The 27,626-nt window shown below is 41.6% G+C and overlaps 1 protein-coding gene across 1 annotated transcript in view; it reads left to right on the forward strand.

Moving 5' to 3' along the window:
* The first annotated feature begins 315 nt into the window (after nt 1-315).
* The window catches only part of LOC149791509 (uncharacterized), a 38,963-nt gene continuing 11,652 nt past the window's right edge, over nt 316-27,626 (forward strand). The window contains exons 1-4 of the mRNA XM_089970032.1: nt 316-577; nt 1,634-2,089; nt 2,806-2,918; nt 25,520-25,578. Of these exons, the coding sequence (XP_089826158.1) occupies nt 331-577; nt 1,634-2,089; nt 2,806-2,918; nt 25,520-25,578 (875 nt within the window). The 5' untranslated portion in view covers nt 316-330. The remainder of the gene's footprint in view (nt 578-1,633; nt 2,090-2,805; nt 2,919-25,519; nt 25,579-27,626) is intronic.

The raw sequence follows: 27,626 nt of genomic DNA on the forward strand, positions 1-27,626 counted from the left end.
AGACTCAGATATGGTGGTTTCAGAGGCCGTCATTGCAAATCGATCATGTCTTTTACAGCTTCATCAAGCGATGCAACAACAGTTACTTCTCAGACTAGATCCACATCAACAACGTCACCAACAGCAACTAGTACAAGCGAACCGTCTACAATATCGTTGCCGACAACAACGTCCTCCGTATCAACAATCAGCAGTCAAACAAGCAGGTCGACTCAGTCTACAGGCACTTCCACTCTGGAGACTAACACTTCGGTGGCAAGGAATACAGTTGGGGTTACCGCTGCTGGTGCGTCAATAACACTGTCGGAGAGTACAACTTCAGATAAATCAATGTCAACGACCTCATCTACATTGGAAACCTCAACAACTCCGGTTACAACCACATCTGCCTCTTTAACGACATTTCCTACTCAAACAACCGTATATTATATAAGTACAAGTAGAGGTACACCACAAACAACAACCACGTCGGCGACGACAAATGCATCTAGCACTACTTCCATACCAAGCGAAACAACGACTAGTCATAGCGGTACTTCATCGACTTACGGGTTTCCCACTACCACAGCCACAGCAGGTATATTTTCTTCTTGAGATGCTTTCCTATTCTTCATTGCAATCGACGGGCCCACATTTTTCTTTGTCCACATTCAACAATATTTTATGAGTATGTTAACAATATGATAATCTGTTGTTTGATACTCTTGTGTTCCTATCTATAATTTTGGAAAAGAGTTGAATGCGACTTACATAGTGCGCAATTGTACCCTATGCATAAATCACTTTGACCATCTACAATACAAACTGATTATCTGAAAAATGTAAATTGAAAACAGCGATTAGTAAAGTTGCAGCAAGGGACCGTACTTGAAGGCATATCAAACAAGCAAGTCGCCAATTACGGCAGTAAGGATTGATATTCAGACAAAAGTGATCGGATGTATTTCGCGGTAATATATTTTAAGTACAACTTGTGATCAATCCTTTGTACGTTTGCAAATTAGACGAGCAAATATGAATTGTTTTTCTTAATACTGACCTTTGGAAAAGTAAGTTTAACAAAATTATCTTAATCAATGCACGTCTTGTACTATTGTGAAGGAGACGAGAAGAAAAAACTAATAGGACCGATAATACCAATATAATATTAATTAGAGAGCATGGGTGATTGAAATGACAGGAAATATACTTTATCTCCTGAAACGCATGGATGAGCGAAGGACTGTAATTTAGTAATATCCTGATCTGAGCTGTGTCATTTTGTTTAATATCACGGTTCTTGGAGAGAGACGGAATACACCTTCTCCGTCGGGAAGTAATTAGGTTGTTTGGTAATGGGCAAACAAAAAAAAGCTTTCAATGTAACCTTGAGATAATTATATGCCTCACCCACAGAAACAGAGAAAAAAGAAAAACAAATATTTGTATTGAAAATTGAGAGCACCAACACTTCTTGGCTTAGAAGTGAATGGGTGTAGTAGGAATAGAAATAGTCATCATTTAATAGACACTAATGAAATCGGCAAGCTGGGATATTAAAAGGCAAGGTAAATTTGCCGAAATGAAAACCATTAAAGACAGAGATATGATGTTTGCTGAGGCAGTCATTTCAAAACTATCGTTTCTTTCTCAGCTTCTACAAGTGATCTAACAGCTAATTCCCCGAATAGTTCCACATCAACCTTACCAACTAGTACAAGCGAGACGTTGCCGACAACTACTTCTTCAATAGCAACAAGTAGCAGTTCAACAAGCAAGTCGACTCAGTCTACAGGCACTACCACACAGGAGACTAGCTCTACGGCGGCAACAGCGAGTACAATTGGTACGACGACTACATGTGCGACAACAACGCTGTCGGAAACTACAAGTTCAGAGACAGCAACGCCAACGATCGCGTCTACATTGGAAACCTTAACAACTTCGGTTCCATCCACATCGTTTGCAAGTAGAAGTACACCAATGACTGCAAATTCGTTGGCTTCATCCACTGCATCTAGAACTACTTTCATACCAAGCGAAACAACTACTAGTAGTAGCAGCACCACCTCATCGACTCGAGAGACGGTCTCTACTGCGGCTACAACAGGTACATTGTCTTATGATATGCTTTTATAGTCTTGTTTGAAATCGACCGACCCACATTTCGCCACATTGGACAAGATTTTCTGAAAATGTTAGCACCATTCTAAGCTTTCCTTTGAAAATGTCATTTTGTCACACAGCAATATCTCAAACATGCGTCATCACCACAAATTGTGCCTATCCTCCGTGATAGTTGATAGAATACACTACCATATAGTGTATACGGTATGTGGCTCATAACGTCCATTTAATGTAAATAAATGCTCTTCATTAACAGATCTGGATCCCTCGTTGTTGAGCTCTTTGCCATATTTGATTATTACAATATAGACCTTTCAGAATATAAACAATTAGCAACCACATTTCCAGGATGCATGAAACGAGTTGTTTCTAGTACATTATATACGGAAAGGAAAATTAAAAATGAGAAAGATCCGATGTCTCGTTGACTGATCCGCTTAACAGAATTACTCTCCCCCTTGTAGTTGTACATAGAATAGCTAATGTATTACTTAAACTGTATGTGATTAATATTAATGGAAGTGTATCTACATGCCATTCCCGAAATTTCAGAAGTATACTTATAATTTTAATTGAGTAACACAACTATTTATTTTCGGTACCTTTTTCAACAGAAAGTAACTTTTTGTGAAACGTTTTTATATGCGCAATAATTTATGAGATGTGTCGCCACCTAAAAATATATTTTTTAAATTTTAGATGACACAAATACCATTAAGTTCACATTGGAAGTAAGAGCAAACTATTTGGCAGACTACAACAACCCACTCTCCGCAAGCTACAAAGAATTAAGGTCATCTGTGGAAAGCATAGTAAGTATTGTTTCAGTTAATTTGTTTCACCGCCTGAAAAGTGTATATGATATTTATTATGACGCTTACTGCTTTTCTAATGCGGGACATAGATTCATGTGGAATTGTTGTACTAAGTCGTAAGAAGGACCCGTCTGGAAGACGTCTGTATGGTATCTGTATTTAAGAAGGGCAAAACAAACTCTTGAGAAAATATAATGAACAGCTACGAGAAAGAGTAAATGCCTTCTGTGTATTGCACTGTTATGTAACACTTATGATTTATGATCTATAGTTGTATCTCTTTTGTTTATATTTTGCTCAACTCTTTCATCTCTCTCTCTCTCTCTCTCTCTCTCTATATATATATATATATATATATATATATATATATATATATATATATATATATGGTGTTTCATATCCAAAACATATATTAATACCTAGATAATATTTAATATTGGATATATCTCAGAATGACGTAAACACACAGTGATATACAAATGATTTATAAAACTGAGTTCAAGTATAGTTATTGCCACAAGTTGAAATATGTCCGGTATTTACCAAGGAACACAACTTTTTTTGTATTATGCACTAAAACTAGCTCCTGAAATGTTGATGAATTCATTATTTAGCACACATCTGGTATATTCTTTTCACACATCCAATCATGCCATTCAAATCTTCTGTTTCTAAACGTTAACCTCAGCTTCAGTATATATATATATATATATATATATATATATATATATATATATATATATATATATATATATATATATATATATATATATATATATATATATATAAACTATCTCACCTATAATGTTATATAGTAATACCAAGGCGTAAAATAAAATATTGTGTTTATGACGCAGACGATATTTAAGTCTTTCTTAAACCATATTCAGATTTCACCATATTCGGATTTCTTTATTTGCATTGGCTTTTCACGAATGTCAGTAGTGAATGGGGACGATTCAGGGACAATGGGAATTATCATTAAAAACACCCCTGGGACGATATAGGGACTATGTAAATTTAACATGGGGAAAAATCGTGGGATTATATAGGGACAATGGGAATTTAACATGGGGAATAAATCGTGGGACTGTCCAGGGACAAGGGGAAATTTAACATGGGAATAAATCGTGGGACTGTCTAGGGAGGAGGGGAAATTTAACATGGGAATAAATCGTGGGTCTGTATAGGGACAATGGGAAATTAACAAGGGAAATGGAACAGGGTCGGGACCCTATTTTAATACGGTCCCGACCTGATGGGTCTATAGAAAGGGAACAGGGGAGAGGGATATAAAACACACACACACACACACACACACACACACACAAATAAAAAATGGGGGTAGGCAATTGAAAGTAGATCTCTTTTCGAGAAATTGGAGTGGCCCTGAAAAGGGCCTTTGGGTTTATGTTAATATGCCCTTAACATAAAGTGCATCTGCGACATCTTCTTTGCCTTAAACTTCGTCTCAGTGTAGGTCCATAAACTAGCACTCTTTTGAGGCATTCTTGCCTCTCCACGTAAATCCTACGTATCCATAGACTGGTGGTGGTCCCATGGACAACGGTCCACTTGGATCGGACATACATGGGTATGTCCGTCCTGAACATCATTGTTGACACAAGGGTTGAAGATTGAACGTCGGTCCACATCTTGAGGCTCCGAGAACAGGTGAATCAATGCAGTGAACTGCGCTTATTTATAGGGACAGAAAGGATTGAAACGGATTGAGTTCGTTGACCAATCCAAACACGCGTTACAAAATTCAGTTAGCCCACATCCAATCCGAATAGAGCACGTAATCTATATAGATTCGCTATCGCCTGTGTGCAGTCAATCCATGCGACAGTTTTTTAACATGACGGAAACTCAGAAAACGATCAGCCGTGGAGACTACACAAGGGAACTTACTTTCAGAAGAGGTGAATTGGGATTTTGTGGATTTTCTTACCTCGCAAGAATTTGTTCCAGAACTTTCGTCACCTTCTCCTTCATTACCACACGTGGATAATTTTCGACAGAGACAGAAAGAAGAATTGGAGAAATTTATACAGCAGCAAAAGGAAGCAGAACAAGCTTTTCTTCTACAGCAACAGCAGCAAGAAGAAGAGGTAAGAAAAAAACAAGAAGAAGAAGCAGCAAAGAAACAAGAGGGTGAAAGTCAAACCGTCACGGTACTGTTGGACATTTTAGCGGAGTTAAGAAGTCTAAAACAAATGTATCTGACTTCATTATCACGACCGAAGAGAATACGACCTTCCCGAGCTAAACACTCCAGCCCTGTGACTAAGCCTACCGTACCGCCCTTAGTGATTTCAACCAAACCATCATCTGAAGTAGGCCTCGGCTGTGGCAAAGGCTTAAGGCAGTTAAAGCTGATTACTTAAACTCACCCCTTCACCAAAAAAGGCTCTTTTCAGGGCCACCCACGTCTCTCGAAAAGAGATACAATTTCAATTGCCAATAACTCAAAAAGCCCCATTTACCCCTATAGTACGTGTCTGTGTACGAGTGCGTGAGTGTAGATTCTTATTTTAAAATCAAAAACCCAAAGACACTTACCTTTTATAATTAATTTATTATTTTATTAATATTTACAATTCAATTCACAATTCACAACAAAACACTCTAAAAAAGTTCATAGACTTCTTCTATCTCATTATTTACTCTCTCTGTTTTTTAAATTTCTTCACATTATTTTCCTCTTCTTCCTCCTCACTTTCTTCCCTTCTTTTTTTCTTTTCCTGTTTCTTTTTCTTTGTCTCTTGTAAATAGAATTGTCTTCTTTCTTCCTGTTCTTCCTTTGAAGAATCCCTTTCTTCTTCCTCTGAAGAATTTCTCTCTTCTTCTAACTCCTCTTCTTTCGTTTTTTGGGCAATCTGGAGACCAGTGTCCTTTTTCTTGACAATGATAACAGGTATCTTGACTTTTGTCTTTTCTAAACCCTTTTTTTTCTCTTTTTTGACGGTCTGGACACTTTGAAGACCAATGCCCTTTCTTCTGACAGATATAGCAAGTATCTTCACTTTTATCTCGCAAGGAAGGAGAGTAGTCCGAAGGCTGGTCTGAAGAAAATTTTCTAATGACCCATAGCAAAGCTTTGATGAAACGTTCGATTTGGGTAGTCTCTTCCATCGTTGTGCTCGGTTAGAGAGTGAAATGAATAGTGAAAGGACGAGACACATACCCTTTATATACGCTGGTCTGCCATGACTATAAAGTAGCCCATGGTGTTTAAACTTTAGTCGTTTTACGTTTTTCACTCAAGATGAAACGATCCAATTCATTTGAGAAGAAAGAAGAAGAAAGTAAGAGGCAGAAATGTGATCTATTGCCTCGTACCAGAGCTGAAGTCTTGGCACAAATTCATGCCAGTGATTTTGAAGAGGACATGAGTGAACCAGAATTCAAACCCTCTGAACAAAGTTCACCACCCTTAGTTAACCCTGACAAATACTATTCCATTCGAGAGACAGAAAAGCGCTCCTCTAGAAAATTTAGAACCACGGCTTACAAATACACGGTGAAGTTTAAAGATTTCAAGTCCGAAGTACCCTTAGAGAAAGCAGAAGGGTCCATCACCGGGTGTGGGATTCTTTACTCACCACACTCAACCGACACTGTCAACCCAAAGAAGACGATCGCTTGAGACTTTCCATGCAACACGATGGTTTGAAACCCCTGTTTGGATCGAATTTAGCACCCCTGCAGAATTGACCGCTTCCAAAGTCATGGACAAGATTCAACACGTGCAACAATGCAATGACCAGTTTGACATCACCGATGGAAAAGCCACACTGGACATGACCCACGTCTCTCCTCCTCAAGGGACCGGACAAAGCAATAAGGTGTTATTGGTGAACGACCTTCGCAGCACCAAAAAGAGCCTCGTCCAAATTCACAACCCTCAAGACATGATGTGTTTACCAGGGCTATCGTGGTGGGACGAACTTATGTCAACAAGAAAGACACGGCAGAATGGAAAAGAGCCTGGGAGAACATTCGAAAATCGGACCGAGCCAAACAACGAAGTGAAGCAGAACTCCTGTTACAACATGCCGGCCTGTCCACAGACACACCCTGTGGCATTCCTGAAATGCAAAAATTGCAAGATGTCCTAGCTCCAAGCTACACCTTGAAAGTGCACCCTCAAGAAGTGCGCGGACCTCTGTTGTTTCGAGGGAAAGACTTTAAGGATGGAAAATACATTTACCTTTATCATCACGATGACCATTTCAATACCATTACCAGTATCACTGCATTCCTAGGATACGGTTATTACTGTGAGAAATGTGATTATGGCTATAACAATCGAGAGCAACACCAGCATTGCGGATCGAAATGCTCAGGATGTTTGGCCTCTCCACCCTGTCTGAGCGAAGGACAAGAACCAGTGCATTGTTCAACTTGTCTGCGCACGTTTGTCAGCCCTACCTGTTACCAACAACATTTGAAGATGCAAGGTTCACAGAAGAAATGTGCTTGTCAACTGCTCAGATTGTGCCCTACGTGCGGTCAAGGCATACGTACCTATAGTACCAAGTATGTTCAGGAAAGAAATAATGTCACATTTGTCACCACATCGTGGACTTGGAACACCAATGCTACGTGCAAAAATACCAGCCCCAACCAGAGAAAGAGGACGGTCACAAAAATAAAAAAGGCAATTTCATCTTTTTCGATTTCGAATGCATGCAAGAGACCGGTATTCACATTAATAATTTCTGCGTGGCTCATCGAGCGTGCGAGAAGTGCATTCAAGAACCTATCTTCAGTCATTGCCCTCACTGCAGTAAGATTCCTGGAGGGCGTGAAAAAATCTTTCGGGGACCAAACACGCTAGCCGATTTCGCTCGATGGGTCTTAGACCCCATCGACAAGACGTGGTTCCAAGAGGACATCGAACGTTACGGAGATTGTCATCGTCATGCCACGGTGATGGCTCACAATTTCTCCGGATACGATGGACTGTTTCTTTTGAGATACTATACGGAACATGGCACCGAACGTCCTAAAGTCACTTTGAACGGAGCCAAAATCTTTTTCATACAAGTGGGACAAGTACAGTGTAAAGATTCGATGAGTTACTTGGCCATGCCTTTGAGTCGAATGCCTAAAACGTTTGGAATGACAGAAATGGCTAAGGGGTACTTTCCTCACTTTTTCAATACGGAAGCCAATCAACATACCGTTCTACCCCATTTGCCTGAGGCTAAAGACTACGACCCCGACAACATGCGTACCGAACAACGAGAAGCTTTCTACGCTTGGTACCAGGCTCACGCCTCAGACCCTTTCGACTTTCAGGAAGAAATGCTAAAGTATTGTCGTTCCGACGTGGACATTTTACGGCGTTGCTGTGGAAAATTTCGAGAACTGTTCATGGAACACGGAGGGTCGAACCTTTGAAAGAAGCTTGCACCATTGCCAAAGCGTGTTCCTTAGTGTACCGCCAACGATTCATGCCTGAAAACACCGTGGCTGTCATCACTCCTCAAACGACTCACTATGTCAAACGTCAATATTCGGTCAAAGCCCTACGCTGGTTACATTACTTGTGCGACAAGAAGACAAATGGATTCAGCATGCTCGCAACGGAGAAGGTGCAAAGACCATCGGAACGCATTCGGTCGATGGCTGGGACCTAGAAAACCCCAAGACTGTGTACGAGTTTAACGGTTGCTTATTTCACGGATGTCCCGTCTGTTACCCTGACCGTGACACTAAAAATCAGTTTTTACAACGAACCATGGAAGACTTGTACCAGGCCACTTGTCAGCGACGTCTAAAGTTAGAACAGGAAGGATGCCAAGTGGTGGAACTGTGGGAACACGAGTACGATCACCGTTTGATAACCGATCCCGAGTTTAAACGCCTCGCGGAAAGTTACCAGTTCATGGACCCGCTGAACCCGAGGGATAGTTTGTACGGAGGAAGAACCAATGCCACCTGTTTGCTGTACCGAGCCGACGAAGAGAAAGGAGAAGAAATGAAATACTTGGACGAGTTTAAACGCCTCGCGGAAAGTTACCAGTTCATGGACCCACTGAACCCGAGGGATAGTTTGTACGGAGGAAGAACCAATGCCACCTGTTTGCTGTACCGAGCCGACGAAGAGAAAGGAGAAGAAATGAAATACTTGGACGTGTGTTCCCTGTATCCCTATGTGTGCAAATATTGTCGCTTTCCTGCAGGGCACCCACAATTGTTGACGGAACACATCGACCTGAAAAACAAGTGTAAAGTTTTGCCTCCCACGGACTTGTACCATCCCGTCTTACCACACCATTGCCAAGGCAAACTGATGTTTCCTTTGTGCCGTACTTGTGCCGAAACGTGCAACCAAGACCAGAATTGTCAGCACACCCAGGAAGAACGGGCCTTGACGGGAACCTGGGTCAGGGTATAATTGTTCAAACCTCTGGACATGGGATACCAACTGTTAGAAGTGTACGAAATTTGTCACTTTCCCACGACACAACAATACCACAAGGGTGACCCCACGCAGAAAGGCATTTTCGCAGACTACGTGGATGCCTTTTTGAAACTAAAGCAAGAAGGCAGCGGCTATCCGTCCTGGTGTCACACTCCCGAAGACCAAAAGACATTCAAAGATAAATACTGGGCACAAGAAGGCATCACTTTAGATCACATCGAGAAAAACGAAGGCAGGCGATCGTTTGCCAAAGTGATATTAGCTTGATTGTGGGGCAAAATGGCACAACAACCGTGTTTACCCAAGACGGAATATTTGACAGAACCTTCCCTCTACTTTCAGATGATTCACGACAAAACCAAATTCATGACACACGTGGACGTCGTTCGCGAGAATTTGATCTTGGTCAATTACGAAGAAGATCTGGACTTTGTACAAGACGACCCCTTTGGAAATGTCATCATTGCGGCTTACGTGACAGCTCATGCTCGCTTAAAATTGTACCAACCTTTAGAGCTGTTAGGGGAACGCGTCCTGTACTTTGACATGGACAGTTGCATTTACATTGGTCACCCGAGTCAACAGCACCCTGACATCGAAGGAGACCATTTAGGAGCATGGACAGACGAGCACCCCGACGACAAGATTCTAAGTTTCACCAGTGGTGGTCCTAAAAATTACGGCTACGAATACCGGGACAAACAACCACTTTACTTTACCTTATCGACACGTTGGTATAAAACATTGGTTGTAAGAGGATAGCCACCCACCAGAAGAATGACTTCGCCACAACAAGAATCGAGTGAGAAACCCGATGAGAACTCCAAGTTCAAACCCCACCCTTTTCCGGTCTTCTTGCCTGACTATTGTGATTGTGCCCGTCGATTGGACACGTTTCAAGCATGGCCTACGGATAGGAAAGGATTACCTACTTCGAATGTTTTAGCTAGAACAGGATTTGTCTACTTGGGACCTGAGACTGGATTGGGATACGAAGTACAGTGTTTAAGTTGTGACCTGATATTACGAATGGATCTATGTATCTATTAAGATTCAGCTATTCTGGAAGATACTCGATGGTCTCCGCACTGCCCTTACCTTTTTATGGCCTTTCTGCCCATGACATTACGGTACAATGATGACGGCACCTTAGAGACGGTACCTTCCAAAACAAGACGTAAAAAAGGAACGATGAACAAGCTTGAGACTGCATTGCGACTAGTATAAAAAGAGGCTATGGTCAAGATCGATAGTTCATTGTGACTACCAAGAACAAGCGAACAAGATGAATACTTTCAGAGAAACACAAAACAAGTTCAGACAGGTACAATTCAAGTTTGAGGACTCTAAAGTAGAATGCGATTGTGAGCCTTGCGATGGGAACGATGCTGTACGCTGTGACCTGAGTGATGCCGTAAAGCATCATGGGAACTTTGTTTTCACTACCCCTATCATGGAAAGTGATGCTGTGCGTGACAAACCTGAGGGATGCGAATGCGATGCCGCTCGTTCTCTTGGACACTTTACAGGGTTTCATGACCGATGTGGATGTCAACCTTCACGTTTACCCCCATACGGATGTTATCCAACCCTGAGCAAACTCCTGTCCATGTCACCCAACCCTCATCGAAACGAACCTGTGAAAGACGAATATTCGTTTCCTGTGCGTTTGTCGGAATACTGCGACTTTGAAAATCGTCTTCAATCGTTCAAAGGAAAATGGCCTATGTATCTGGGAGGACCGACCCCCGAAGAATTAGACAGAGCCGGATTGTTCTACTTGGGCGAAGGGGATAAAGTCAAGTGCTTCAGTTGCGGTGTGTCACTTCACCACTGGGAACCACAAGATTCGGCCTACGTAGAACATGCTCGATGGTCACCGAATTGTCATTACTTACCCTTAGTGGGACCGAGACATTGAAGTAACTTACCATGTCTTTGAAGAAGAAGAAACCAGATTGGTTAGGAATCAAATGTTGGACATCACCGGGACCAGTATTTAAACTCCATTTCAAAAACGATATTGAATCATTACCTAAAGAACTGCAAGAGAAGATTTACAAGGAAGTTTGGCAGGGACTTGCCAGAGAGAAATCTCAATGGGCAGAACCTTTATGCCGAGAAATTCACAAGAGGAAAGTGAAAAAAAATAATCAATGTGTTAGATTTCTCTGGGTCAAGTGTGCATTCGTCCTATTATATCACTCTAGACCGTTTACATCAAAAGAGTTCAGTGAGATTCTTGGACGTTACCCAGAATGGCAATGGTCAGAAATTACTTACTATGTGGATTACTTTGCTCTAGGAGAAGATTGTGAATTGTACTGACAACCTGTTTATGGATACTTTACAAGAGAACATTCGTGCTTTGCCTGTGGAATTGAGAGAACGCATTTACCGAGAGCTGGTCAAAATACAAGTGAAACGTAAAGAACAATTGCATCCGTTACGTCACCAGATCTTTAACCACTGGTACCTGAATGGTATAAAAGAACTCATTCGTCACAAATTGTTTCAGTGGTCAGACCTTCTTCAACACTTTGAGTTAGTGAATGAACGAAATGTTCATTATTTTGGTTACTTCGAGATTCACCTAGAGCAACGCATTGAGGAAGACAAATTAAAGGATTACCAACATATTTTACGTGGAATCTGCTAAGCGGAAGAGGAAACGTCTAAACAAACTCTGAAGTTTAGGTTACAGTATGCAAGATTTGAAGAACGAAGATGTCTAGTTAGAAAGTACGTTTATTGCTTCCGAAATAAAGAGACTATACAATCAGGAATCCATGCCACGGCTTATGTCACATGTGATTTAACAGATTCCGTGGAAGGAACTCAATGACCATATTAAAACCGTGGATCATTGCCATCAATTATTACAAGAACTGTATGCATTTAATTTGGGTCGACAAGTGGTGTGTGTCTTAGTGACTTGTTTTCTGGGATTTTGTTTACCAGCCGATTCCTTGTGGACTCTTTACGATCAGTACTTACCACCCAATGGCCTTAAATGGTCACGAAAGACTCCTTTTGCTCAAAGACTTGCGGTTTCATCAGGATACTTCTCGACCTCTACGGGAAAAAAAGATTCGTCAACTTTTAGCTACCGAAGACGTGTATGACGATATGTGTGTAGCTTGTGACTTACACCCCGATTGGACAGATGTCCGTGCCTGGAAAGAATGGGATTTTGAGGCTTGGACCCAAGAAGTGACCCAGTATGCACGAGAGTTGTTCAAGGAAAAAAGTCACTTTTCAACCTGTGTTAGTGACGGTGAGAGAAGAAGAACTCGTCACCCAGGACAGGACTGTCGTGAACATGCCTGAAAGACCCTTCTTTCGGGAGGACACTTGTTAGACCTTACCCCCTATAGAACTGGTCAGAACCTTACCCAAAACATGTTGTACAGACACTTGTTTCTATTCCACGTTGATAATTTCGATGTGCCTTTTATCGTTGCACTTAAATCTTTGGCTTTTATGTATTTTTGTCTTTCGTATTCGTGTTTGAAACATTCAATAAACGTGTTCTGAAAAAAGTATATAAACTCTTGGCTTGTTTGTTTTCGTGTCACATTCCTCACACTATGGCTACTTCTGCTCCCTCTTCCTCTACTGTCAAAGTCATCGACGAACACTTAGATCGTGCCAGTTGGGAGGCTTTGTATCTTCGCCATCCCTTTAACATGCTCATTGCTGGATCTAGCGGTTCAGGCAAAACCGAATTCGTCAAACGTTTGATCAAACATAAACATCATTTGATCGATCGTCCACCCCAACGCATCGTGTGGTGTTACAAAGAGTGGCAATCAGCGTACAGTCTCTTGCAAGAAAGTCAAGGCGATTCCATCGTGTTTGTGGAACGCATTCCTAAAGAAGACGATGGCATCGTCTATGACTCCCGTCAAACCCATTTGGTCCTTTTCGACGATATGTTAGGAGAAGACGAAGAAGAAATTAAACTGTGGTTTACGCGCAAAGGGCATCACCGTAATGCCAGTGTCGTTTACATCACTCAAAATTTGTTTCAACAAAGTAAAGCCAATCGCACCATCAGTCTCAATGCGCATTACGTGGTCTTGTTTAAAAGCCCTCGAGATAAATCGCAAGTGCAAGTCTTAGCCAAACAGTTAGGAACGCCATGGCTGACTCAGGCGTACGACGATGCCACTCACACTCCACACTCCTATTTACTCGTCGATTTGAAACCTACGACTCCCGAGGATTTGCGATTTCGTACCCAATTGTTTCACCACTGGTGCCAAGACGGAGGGCCTGTCTTGTACACGTCTCTGTCCTCGACTTAACTTCACTCCAAAAATATCTATATAAACCTCAGACACTTTTCGTCTGTCTCACACAGTGTGAACATTACGTCCCTTCAATCTCATCTTCCCGTCAAATTGATTTGTTCCTTGTACGGCATCAGTCGAGAAAAGAATCCACAAATACGGGCTAGTGTCTTAGAAGCTAGTCTTAAAGAAGTCTTACGATGGTTCACGGTGACAGCACGTCAATTACTCCAAGGGATCATTCAGATTCCTCATCAAACCAAACGCTTTTTCGATCGAAACAAAGTTGCTTTGACCCAACCGGCCGATCCCCGCATCGACACTCAAACGAAAAAACAAATCATTTTGAAACCTGGAGGGATCGTTACTCTAGGAGGGGTCATCATTCGCTCTCTCTTAAGATGGGATCCTAATGCTCCCAATGTTCTCCCCAAGAAAAAAAAGAAGTCAAACGAAGCTCCAAGAAGAAGAAGAAAAAGACCAGGTCCCCAAAGAGAACCGTGTCTCCAAGAACTTCTCCAGTGGCGGGACCCTCCTCTTTCCAGACACCAGCCCGGAAAAAGAAAAGCCCCCAGAAAAAGAAACAGAGAAAAAGTCCCCAGAAAAAGAAAAGCCTCCAGAAGAAAACTAGTCGCAAGAGAGGCACCTCGGCCAGGACGCAAACTTACCCTCGCAAACCACGACCTGCCACGGCGGTGACTGCGTCTCCGGTAGCCTCAGGTTCAATCACTTCTCCGTTGATGTCACCAAGAACCGAACAGTACTTGGATACGTTGATCACACCAAGAACTTCTCCGTTGATGACCCCAAGAACTTCCCCAGTGGCAGGACCTTCCCATTTATCGGCAGTGGCCGCGGCTCACAAAGTACCTGCTCCCAAAATCAAAGTCCAAGAGAGATCGGGCATGTTACAAAGTTTACTGGATTGGTCCAAGCAAGAACTGGCTCGATTTATTCCTTTGCGTACCCCTGCACGACTTGTCATGCCTGTCCTCAAGTTGATACGACGTAAAGACAATCAGTGGCGACGCGTTCCAGTATTAAAAAGGCCTGTGACCAAGTAGGGGTATCAGTGTTTTTGGTGCTGAACAAAGATGTCACCCTCCAGAAAGCCTTCCTCTTCTAAACCCCAAGGAAAGAAAAGTAAAGGACTGCATCCACGTTTAGTCAAACACGGGGACATGTTATCTGTCCAGTCCAAAGCTTCTCCACCCCTGCGAAAAAAACTCATTCAATCGGCCTCCAAAGAGGTCATCGATACCGTGTGCGAATGTTGCTTGATCGTGTTGAAAGGCACGATCCCTTTGTCCAAACACCAGAAACAATGCTTAGGCAAACATCGTCACGTTCTGCATCAAATGGTTCAAAAGAAAATCCCCCTCCGACAAAAGAAGAAGATGTTGGTCCAACGTGGAGGAATTTTACCCCTTTTGCTAGGCCCCTTACTGAAAGGAGTCTTGGGAACCGTGTTGGGAGGATTGATGGGAGCAAGATAAAAAGGCCCTCTGGAGTCCCAAGATCTCAGATTCAACCCTTGACATCCCATGGAAGGACGAAAACTAGCTTTAGTGCCTTACAAATGATGGATGGAATACCATTGTTGGCAAGAACAACGCACCCCGCATTTACCTCCCAATCCACATTTGAACGAGATGTCCCAGTTACAACACGAATTGCAGTCCTTAATAGATCGTCAAGATTTGTCCGAAACATAAATATCGCAAAAGTACGGTCAACTTTTGCAACGACTGCAACTCTTTCACCAAAATGCTTTAGACGAAACAGCTCTACCCACTCTGAAAGATTTTAAGACCTTGATGAAAAGTCCAGCACCATCACCGCCACCATTACTACCAGTGACGAAGACAGAGAAAGGAGAAGAAGAAGAGGAAGGGTTTCAGACTCCACCAGAAAAAGTACGCAAGTTAACAACACCACCTCCCTCCAGAAATGGATGGCTTAAAAAGATGATGACCACCCCTTATACATCAGAAGAGAAAAAGAAGGTGAAGACAGAAGTGAAACAAGAAAAAATATCCCTTGTTCAGGCATTCTCCTCCTCCTCGACACCTATTCCCGGGCGCACACGCAAAGCATTACAATCCAAGAAAATACCCCAAGATAAAAAGAGTAGCATCTTCCGAGAGTGAGTGCCTTATTAACACACAAACCAACACATGGAAAAAGTCTTAGCCAGCATTTACTACGATCCCTCCCATCCTGCAGGTTACGCAGGAGGTCAAAAATTGTATCGTGCTGCCAAAACGCGACTGAAAAGTCTCCGTTTAACTCAAGTGCAACGATGGTTACAAGAACACTACTTACACTTTACATGAACCCATTCGACGCAAGTTTTCCAGAAGACGCACCCGAGTGGAAGGCATCGATCATCAATGGCAAGCCGATTTAGCCGATGTCTCTCATTTGACCAGCTACAATCGCGGCTACAAATATTTGTTTTGTGTCATCGACGTCTTTTCCAAATTTGCCTGGGTCGTGCCCTTGACTTCCAAATCGAGCAGCGAGTTGGTGCGAGCCCTGCAACGAGTGTTGAAACAAAGCGGTCGTCACCCTCTTCGATGGCAAACGGACAAATGTACCGAATTTCTGAACTAAGCTTTCCAAAAAGAATTAAAGAAACGTGACATTCATTTTTTTACCACCGAGAATCCTGAAACTAAAGCCAGCATCGCGGAACGTTTTCAACGCACTTTGAAAGAACGCATGTGGAACTATTTTACGCATCACCACACTCTGAAGTACATCGACATCTTACTGCAACCAAGAATACCATCGAAGCATTGGACGTGCCCCGCAAGAAGTGACCCCCGACAACGAAGTGCTAATGTTTGAGCGCCTGCTTGGTACGTCCCCGACGAGGGCTGTCCCCAAGAAAAGTGGAGTGTTGACCGTAGGCGATTCAGTGCGCATTGGCAAAACCAAATGCACTTTCGACAAAGGTTACTTACCTAACTGGACTACCGAATTGTTTCGTGTCACTGGACGAGTGTATGGTCGTGATCCTGCCGTCTATAAATTGGAAGACATGAACAGAGAAGTGCTCAAAGGAACGTTTCATTTGCCCGAGTTACAACGTGTCACCAAAAAAGAAGACGACGTGTAAGACATCGAAAGCATTCTCGAACGCAGAACCCGTAAAGTGGGCAAACGACGTGTCAAAGGAGTCAAGGTACGTTGGAAAGAATATCCACCCAGTTTTGATTCTTGGATCGACGCTTCGCAAGTCATCGACTATATAAACAAGTGACCATCATGCCCTTTCACACAGACGCAGATACGGCGACCACTCCTTCACCCAGTTCTTCTCTGCAAGATTTACAAAAACAACCCTTGTGGCTGTGGTGTGGAGAACGAGCGCCTAAAACGCAAATCGTCTTTTTCTGCCAAATCTTCGTGGTGTATTGTGTCATCGGGGCAGCCATTGCCAATTTGAGTTCGCAACAAGGAGACAAACAATTGTGGACCATTTTATTGAGCAGTTGCATCGGTCAACTGCTTCCTAATCCCTCCCTGAAATTCACCTCGAACGGGAACAACGGGAATCTTGTGTCCAGTGCCAGTGCCAGTCACCACTCCAACAACAACAACCCTTTTTTGAGCGGAGACACGCCTCTGACGTCCAATAACCCCTCGGACAGCCACAGAACTGTGGAATTTTAAGTCACCAAAACCAATTTTACTTACCCTTACCTAGTGACAGATATATGGAGGTGTTTACCCACAACAGGTTGTTCTGTTACACGGCCAAACTACCTCAGGCCATCCCATTAGATCACGAAGCCCATTGGGAAGTGGCTTTGGTAGAAATGATTCACCCGATCCAAGTCCTCAATGTCCTCCCCGGTCAAAATTTTTTTGAGGTGGAAGTTTATGACGAACAAATGCAACAGTACTTGGATACCAATGGGAAATATCTCATGAAAAAAAACCTTCGCCAAAAAGATCACAAGTGGACCGCCTATGTCTTGACCATTCCCGCAGGCTATTATTTTAGTGGTCAACATTTGGTCAGCACCATAGCTTCCAGGTTTAATGCTGCGTTTGGGAAAGCTTTGGAGATTGCCAGAAAAAGTGTCACCCTGGTGTGCCACAAAGTATCTCGTCGATTCCTGATGAAATTTCCTGAAAGTAAAATCGTGGGTTTCAAATTTTGTCCTGAATCGTTTGCCATGTTCGGCGGGGACATGGAACTGAGGAAGAAAATAGAACAACAAAAAGGCGAATCAGCAGTTATTTACGACAACGATTCTTTTAGCAAGTTTCTTCGTGCCCCGGTAGAACTGAACCAAGGATTGAATTTGATTTTTGTGTACTCCGATGTGGTGGAGTATAACGTGGTGGGACACACCTCCGTACCGTTACTGCGTGTCATTCCTTTTATAGTGGATTCTGCCACGTTTGCTGACGAGGAAGGTGGAAACACTTATCACCTCCACCGCGAATTTGTACATCCTCACTATTTGCCGGTCAGCAAGTCGTATTTGGACACGGTCAACATTGCTATAAAAGGAGATTTGGAACAAAATATTATATTCAGCAAAGGAAAAGTCACGGTGAAACTCCATTTTCGAAAACGGTTCTCTCACGATTCGTAAGTCATGTATCCAGTGTACCGAGGGGTTGCTCGACAGCGAGGACACGGTTTAGGAGATATGTTAAAATCAGCCTTTCGTTCGGTGGCCCCCGTGTTGAAACTGATGGTGACACGCGGATTGCACGCCTTGAAAGATGCAGCATTGACACACGGCAAATAATTTCTCCATCATCGACAAACAAAACCCCAAAGAAGCTTTCTTGATGGCAGGCAAAAATGTCTTGCTACAAACGGGTAAAGAACTTTTGGGCCGACGAGAAACAACTATAAATGCCCTACACGCTACCGAGTCAGGCATTCAGCAAGGACAAGGCAGAAAGAGACGACGAAGAAAATACCCTTTCACCAAACTTCACACGTCCAAAACTAGAAAGACTAAGAAAAGAAGAACTGTTCGATACTCAGACGTTTTTGATTATTGAGAAAGAGACAAAAATGATGCACCGAGAGTCTTGCGCTTGTTCCAAGTCGGAACTGGATCAGTTTGCCATGCCACCCACCATGATGACCATGCAAGAATCCCAATGGGTGCAATTTCACCCCGTCTCCTCTTTGACAGCCTCAGCCCCCATCGAGTTCGAAATCAAAGACAGCCCGAAGAATACATCGATCTGAATAGCAGTTACTTGTGCCTGAAAGTCAAAGTTATCGATGATGACAATACGCCCCTAGAAGGTGATGAGGTTATAGCACTTGTCAATAATTTCATGCATTCCTTGTTCAGTGAAGTGGGCTTGTACTTGAATAACAAACTAGTCAGTAGTAGCATGGATACTTACCCTTATCGAGCGTACCTGAAAAATCTCTTGACGTACGGAATAGACGCCAAGAACACTCATCTCAATGCCTGTGTGGTATGGGGAGCTGACAATGCAGGCCAGTTTGAAGAATTTGAAATTAATACAACCAAAGACCACAATGCAGGATTTATAGAACGAAGAGACAGAATCAAAAGTGGAGATAGTTTAGAACTGATGGATCGTTTGCATTTGGACATGTGGTTACAAGAAAATTATTTGCTGAATGGAGTGAATCTCACCCTGAGACTGAATCGTAGTAGTGCCGCTTTCCATTTGATGGGTACAAGTGCTTGCAAAACTGTCATCGAGGAAGCCAGGATCTACGTAGGACGCGTGGAAGTGTTACCTAAAGTGGGTAACGACATCAATAACACTTTGAGCAGAACGACCGCCAAGTATCCCATACGACGCGTGGAAGTGAAAACCTTCACCATTCATACGGGGCTGCAATCCATGATTGAAGATCATCTGTTCCAAGGACAGTTACCCAAACGTTTGATCATTGGTATCGTCGAGAATGCAGCCTTCAACGGAGCTATTGCTAAAAATCCTTTCCACTTTAAACACTTTGACGTGTCCAAGATCGAAGTCAGTCGCGATGGCAAGACCTTGTGTACCCGACCTTTCGAACCTAACTTTGACAAGAAGAATTACTTGAGATCGTACTTGTCCCTGTACGAAGCCACCGGTCAGTTAGGAACCAACACCAGTCACGGCATTACGTACGAGGATTACGCAGGAGGCTATGCTTTGTGGGCTTTTGATTTCACTCCAGACCAAGGCAGCGACGAGGGACATTTCCACCCTAGATTCGTGTGGAAATTCAGTTTACTACAAATCTAACAGAGACGGTGAACGTACTCCTGTTTGCAGGATTCGATAATACCATAGAAATCAACAGTTTGAGAGAAGTCATTCTAGACTATTAGAAGCTATGGAAGACTGTTATCCCTCTTTACCTAGTGGAGAAACTTTGGACATGAAATGTGAGGAGACCATGGAAGAAGAAGAAGAAGAAGAAGAAGAAGAAGAAGAAGAAGAAGAATCCCAAGACGAAGAAGTTATCATGATGAAGTCAAGATGGCCAGAACAAGAAGCTCATTTAGTCTCCTGTTTTGCTACATTCCTGACAGATGTAATGAAAGAATTGATCAAGGAAGAGTGCTATGGATGTCACAACGATCATCCCAGTCAAATTCAACACGACAAATGTCTGATGTTGAGCCAAGAAGAAAAATTGGACGAATATCTGGACAAAGCTTGGGGTGTCATCGAGATAGAACTCGTGTTGAACGAGTGGTATAAAGGCTTGGATAAACATTCGTCTCCTCCATTAACGTCTCTGGAGCGCCGTGGCATCAAATCTCTCTTTGACCAGAATAAGAAGTCGGAGCTAAACGCCTTTTACTTGTCAGACATTTTCAAGCAAAAGGTCAGGATCGAACTGATGACTTATCATTACCTGTGAAGAAAAAAACCCACACAAATAAATGGATACCTGGGAGCTTTATTATCTTTTGAACCACAGTTCGTACACGGCTTCTTGGAATCTTGTCGTCTGTGCTAAATATGAACTCCCTCATCGTACACCTCAAGACCATCAAGCTTATATGATCAACACAGGCGACAGTCATCTCCCAGGAACCCACTGGGTAGCCGTCTACTTTCTTCAAGAAGGATGTGTGGAATATTTCGAGTCCCATGGATTGCCTCCTTTGGAAGACGATATCATTGACTTTATGAGCAGAAATGCTCAGACCACCCGATTCAATAGCGTGAAATTACAAGGCACAGATTCCTTGGTGTGTGGAAAATATTGTGTGTATTTTCTGCATCATCGCAGCCTGGGCTATTCCTTAGAACATTTAGCAGCTCATTTTGATCCTCGTTCTTCTTCTAGAAACGATGTGAAAGTAGATCCATGGTTTTGTGACCAGTATGCTTATATTTTGTCTCTAGCTAGGAAACGTAGTGTCCATCAATGGCCTAATGACTTCCAACAGTGGAAATCAATTTAATTCACAACGTTGTCAGCCATGTCCAAAATAATGTGTGAATTGAAAAAAATGTTTGGTATTTGAAAAAATGTTTGATGTTATATTGTTAGATTATTGTTAAAAATGTTAGAGTTGTTTGTTAGTGTTAAGTAATTTTGAACAAAAAATGTTGAGTTTTGAAAAAAAATGCCTTTGTCTTTTGTTTGGCTATAAGAATTTTGATTCATGCGCTTTGACTTCTCTCTGTCTCTCTCATGACATTCATTATACGTTCCGGCTCGAAAACCGTGTAGGGATGTTTTCCTTCACGTCCGCGCTTTGACTTTAAGAACCGGGGTAGTTTCCAGTCAAACCATTCATTCTCGACTCATCCTCCTACGAAGATGTGCTCCAAACTAGCTAAGCTAAACGAAGCCTACGTGAATTTGCATAGGGTCAGACACAGTCTGATACCGAAGCCTGAAGAGATAGAAAATGTGAGATTGTTAAAAATCACAGAAGACCTGATAGAAGAGCTCTTCAGAGAAGAAGTGAACAGGGAGAGAGAAGAATGGACAGAGAAGTACAGACTTCAGAGACAGCAACAACAACAGCAGCAGCAGCAACCTGAACCTGACAGAGGCTATGTCGATTATCGTATCGACACCAAAGAGTCCTTCTTCTCTTTCCGAATAAGCAGACCTATCGTCAGAAAGTCTATCATCAGAGGACGTCGCATTCTTACAAACTAAAAGATGGCCCTAGCTTCAACTTGACGCAAGCAAAAAAAAAACAGCCCTTTTCAGGGCTACCCCAATCTCTAGAAAAGAAATAACAATCGATTTGCCAATGTGTGTATGTAGAGTAGTGTGAATATAAACACTCACTCATTTCTGGTGTGATTGTATAGGTTTATATGTGTGAGTGATTGTAAGGGCTCAAGTAGGTTTGTGTGAATAGTAGATTATGATGATTTTTTTGCTGTTTGACGTGCATGGATAGTAGATATTTGGGTTTGATTTGACTGCTTTGCGTTTGTGAATAGTATATTATTGATTTAATGAAATTGTTTAGAATAGTGATGGGTAGTATAAAAAATCAGTGAGTGTTTCTTTTAAGTCCGCGCGTTGTTTGGTCATGATCTAGGTAATATCAATTTTGTTTTATAATAAAAGCGCGGACGTGATTTCCTTCACGTCCGCGCTTTTATTATAAATTAAAAATCGTTCGGCAGTCTAGCTACCCTTGTTGATTGATCAATACCACCAGGATGAACACCAGACTAGCTAAACTGCTTGAACTTCATGTACACCTGGAATATGCCAGGCGTATAGTGAATGAGCTGGCTGCAGAGGCCATAGTAGAAGAGGGAAGGATGAAAGAGGAGGAGAGAAGAAACAAAGAAGAGGAGGAGAGAAGAAACAAAGAAGAGGGGGAGAGAAGAAACAAAGAAGAGGAAGAAAAGGAGAGAGGAAATTTCAGAATCCCAGAGACAGAAGATTGGGGTTCTGAAGCCACTTATCCCGCCTCTGCACTCCTCCCAAAAAGAGTGAAAGTAGACTGGGGAAGAAGATGTGTGTGTGGTGCCAGGCCTGGAAGGTGCCATCATTAACCAGGTGTCACTGGAGTTCAAAAAACAAACAGCCCTTTTCAGGGCTACCCAATACTCTAGAAAAGAAATAGTAATCGATTTGCCAATGTGTGTATGAAGAGTAGTGTGAATATAAACACTGACTCTTTTTATTTGTGCATGTGTGTGTGTGTGTGTGTGTGTGTGTGTGTGTGTTTGTAAGCGCCCACGGACGTTTGTGTGGATAGTAGATTATTGGGTTATGTAAGAACTTAAGTTGGTTTGTGTGATAGTAGTTTAGGATTTAATTTTAATGCTTTGCGTGTGTGAATAGTAGATTTGGGGTTTGTTTATTGCTGCTTCACGTATGTGGATAGTAGATAATATGAAATGAGAAAAGTAGGGGATGTTTTCCTTCACGTCCGCGCGTTTTAAGTGATGATCGAGGCAATATAAATTTTGTGTCTTGGGGGATGTTTTCCTTCACGTCCGCACTTTAACTATAAGACCCCACAAAGTTTGATGTTCGAACCATTCTAAATAATAACTGAGACAAAATGATTCAAGTATCAGTTTTATTTAATCTATTGAGAGAGATATATTTTTGGATAATGGATGTAGAATATGTTGTAGGAAGAATAGAAGAGGAATGGAGGTATGGAGATATGAAAGACTTGGTAACCAATCAAGTTCAAGGCCTAAAGACAGCAAGATATATCATAGCAGGGATGATAGAAGAAGAAGTCAATAAGTCACGAGGCTTCATTAACCCACCTTACTTCAGAGTGGAAAGTTTGAAGGAAGCACTGGATCATGTCATCCAAGTCCGGTGCTTCCTAGAAAAAATATTGTACTGGACAGAGTGGAGGAATGTAAAATGGGGGTTTGACAAGATGAAGAAAGTGGAAGATCTGATGAGAAAAGTAATGAAGGAAGAAGTAGAGAAGATTAAAGAGAGATGGAGGGAAGAAAGAAAAGATGAGGAAAACAAAAAGAAAAAGGAAGAGTTTGAGCGGCTTAACAACAATTGGACGAAGATACAGACCAAGTTTAGAGAGTTGGGCCATCCTGACTGGTTACCAGAGTCAGATATAAAGAAGAGAAGAAGAAGAAGAAAGGAATATTAGGAAAGATAAGGGATGAATGAAGAAGTGGAGGAAATAGAAGAAGAAGAAGAAGAAGAAGAAACCCAAAGGGCCTTTTCAGGGCCACTCCAATTTCTCGAAAAGAGATCTACTTTTAATTGCCTACCCCCATTTTTTTTATTTTGTGTGTGTGTGTGTGTGTGTGTTTTATATCCCTCTCCCCTGTTCCCTTTCCATAGACCCATCAGGCCGGGACCTTATTAAAATAGGGTCCCGACCCTGTTCCATTTCCCTTGTTAATTTCCCATTGTCCCTAGACAGTCCCATTATTTATTCCCATGTTAAATTTCCCCTTGTCCCTAGACAGTCCCACGATTTATTCCCCATCTTAAATTCCAATTGTCCCTATATCGTCCCACGATTTTTCCCCATGTTAAATTTACATAGTCCCTATATCGTCCCAGCGGTGTTTTTAGTGATAAGTCCCATTGTCCCTGAATCGTCCCCATTCACTAATAATGTCACTGACTGGTTCATGCATATTCATATTTCAATGTACGTCATCATGCTTCAGTGAGATGGTATCACCCATTGTTATTATGCATATCCCACACTATCAACATGGTCGTATTGTGATGCATATCCCACACTATCAACATGGTTGTATTGTTATGCATATTCCAAACTATTAAAATGGTCCTAAGGTTATGCATATCCCACACTATCAGCATGGTAATATTGTTATTTATATTCCACGCTTCGACATAGTCGATGGTTATGCATATCCCACACTATCAGCATGGTCGTATAATTATGCATATCCCGCATATCAATGTAGTCGAATTGTTATGCATATCCCACACTATCAACATGGTCGTATTGTTATGCATATCCCACACCATCAACAGGGTTGTATTGTTATGCATATTCCAAACTATTAAAATGGTCGTAAGGTTATGCATATCCCACACTATCAGCATGGTAATATAGTTAGTTATATTCCACGCTTCAACATAGTCGTATGGTTATGCGTATCCCCCACTATCAACATGGTCGTATAGTTATGCATATCTCACACTATCAACATGTTTGGGCCCCGAGTGGCCGAGTGGTCTAAATCGCTCTTCGTCACGAATCACTGCCATCTCACCTCTGTTTGCGTAGGTTCGAGTCTCGGGCCCAGCCAATGTGGATATGTGAGAAAGCTTGCTGGTAGCTTCTCGTGGGTCGGTTGTTCTTTCTGGGATTTTGCCTGTTTCTTCTTCCACCATTAATACTGGCCGCCATGTATAGCCTATCTTGTACTGAAAAAATGGCGTTAAACCCCATAACAACAACAACTATCAACATGGTCGTATTGTTATGCATATCCCACACTATCAACATGGTCGTATTGTTATGCATATCTCACACTATCAACATGGTCGTAGTTTCAACTGTAAGGGTGAGCAAAGAGGGTTATGTTTTGCCATCAGTGCATGCCTTAGAATGGGTGTGAATATTTCATTAATGTACATGTATACACTTTGTGGAGCTGACGTTATCAAAACGTCTTCACTGTTAAAAATAATGTGTAATCTACATTATAATTCATTTGGTATACTAAACATATATGTGCGTTCTCTTGCTATTTTCTTTCATCGTTTTGTTTTGTTTGGTACTTTACGGCACATTAAAACAAATAAAACTTTTAATACCATGGAATTTACAAAATTGCTTTGACACAAAACAGTTGAATACCGAGGCTGTGTGATGGCAGAATTTGAATGGTCGTATACATACAATTTTAATGTATTTATTTTTTATTATTTTGTATAGCTGACGAATCTCTCACGTGGATGGTACAACTTCGCCAGAGTGGTGGTAACGGAATTCAGGTGCTTCTTATTTCGCTTCCAGCAATGTGTCGCTTCATAATTTTTTTTAAACAAATAACCTGTAACTGCAGATATTCCCACCCCGCATACGAGGTCCTATTGATGTTAGCAAACTTAGTATATCCTGATCAAGCATTTGATCCTATGTTATTGGGACAATAAACGGAAATTTCCCCGCAAATTACCTTTTCTAATTAGACTAGTCCCATTCGCAATTTATTTCTCATGGTTGGATGGGACAAAAGTCTCAGTTTGTGCACATATTTACACCAGAGAATGTGCATATACCGGATGATAACAGGAACAATGTAAACATTGGCCTGTTTTGTTTTATTAGCAATAAAATAAAATAAAAATTGAAAACAATAATTCAGCCAGTAGATGCTGGAATTCTGGAGACATGATAAAGTTAATAACAAGGTTTCGATCATGAAGAGAAATCCGAATTTTTCGGATTCCATTGCTTATTCGCTACTATGATGACAGCTCCGTATAATGCATAGAAGCTCCTAACTCCGGTCATCGTGGGTTCTTTATCTTACATATTCTGTTTCAGTCAGACTCAGTTTCATATCAATATTAAAAGCATATTCCTTTTATGTCACAAATAGCCCAACAGAATCGACCTTGGTCGTCCGAATGGGTTTGATTAACTCACCTATTGCGGAATAAAAGAAGTATTTGTTATATGTCATCTTTGCTAGCCAAGTGTCCGATATGATAACTCTTACTACAACTTCGCGAATTTAACAGATATTTTAGTCCTAGCGACATCTATTGGATTTCATGAGTTGCCTCCCTTAGTATGCAATGACAATTAACCAACAGCGGGTAACAGCGGTGCATTGTGCATGGGCCGAAAGTGGTGACGGCAATTAACTTAATGAGGTTACTTTGTATGTTTAGTATCCAAATTATGATTACATACTAGAGGAAACCATTACAGGTTTATTTGAGTGAAGGGTTTTTGTTCAAACACGGACCGGTAGTGGAAAATTGGTTATTGTTTTGTCCATTCAAATCGTCTGCTCACCTTGTCTCGATCATGTAGGAACAGTGTTCAGATTTGAACAACTTAATTTTGATTGGATGCGCTAGTTTGACGCCACATCCAATGAAATTCACAGACCCGTGCACATACATATCTGCTCGATACGCGAAAGTGTAGATGGGGTTATCATATCGGAACCTTGACAAACGAAGGTTAGTTATATCTAATAACACGAATGAGTCTTAAACTGGAATCAAGTTTGTAAACATGCACTATGCTCATATAATTGTCTTTGCTTTTATTTTAGCCAAGCGCGATTTCTGAGGTCATAACTTTTTCGGAACTGTCATTATTAGTCTAATAAGTGATACTGTGGCTATGTAAGCTCGTGCGACATACTTGGTCTCGCCAACCCTTAAATTTAGTATTAATATATTGTGTTACTATGAAATTTGCGGTGATTTATCTACACGTGCATGTGGAGGAACGTACTAAAATTATTTTTCTCGATTTTATATTAGTTAGTTTGCAAAATGAGCAGATAGATTATCCAAAGTTTTTCCTCTCTTGTTGTTCTTGTTGTTTTTGTTGCTGGTGATTTGATTTAGAAATATCGTACCTATTTGTTCCAAACGTATTATATTTTATTTATTATTTGTAGGAGGGATGCAGGGATTTGTCTCACCTCCATATTAATTTTAAGATGTTTACGCCGTGTTATAGGTGTACACGGTCTAAATATGTACATTTTCATTTTCACATGTCTGCCAAATTCTTTTCGTATTGTGGCCGATTATATTGCCACCCAGTGATAGTTTCCATTATGAGGTGTGTATCTTTTTTTTAAGGTATATGACCTAAAAGTAATCCCAGCAATAATGGCTGTATTCCTGCTTTGTATGGTCTTAAGGTGCGAGAATTCAACATAATGGTAATTAATATATCCCTATTAAACAAAACTAAACTTAGAGAGTTGAGTTGTTATTGTCACTATTACATCTCTTTCTAACAACAGCTAGGCTTCTCTAGTTGAATCTTTACTGGTGAACAAGCTGAT

This window comes from Sinohyriopsis cumingii, chromosome 9, assembly GCF_028554795.1.
Source record: "Sinohyriopsis cumingii isolate HCF-2022 chromosome 9, ASM2855479v2, whole genome shotgun sequence".
Classification (NCBI taxonomy): domain Eukaryota; kingdom Metazoa; phylum Mollusca; class Bivalvia; order Unionida; family Unionidae; genus Sinohyriopsis; species Sinohyriopsis cumingii.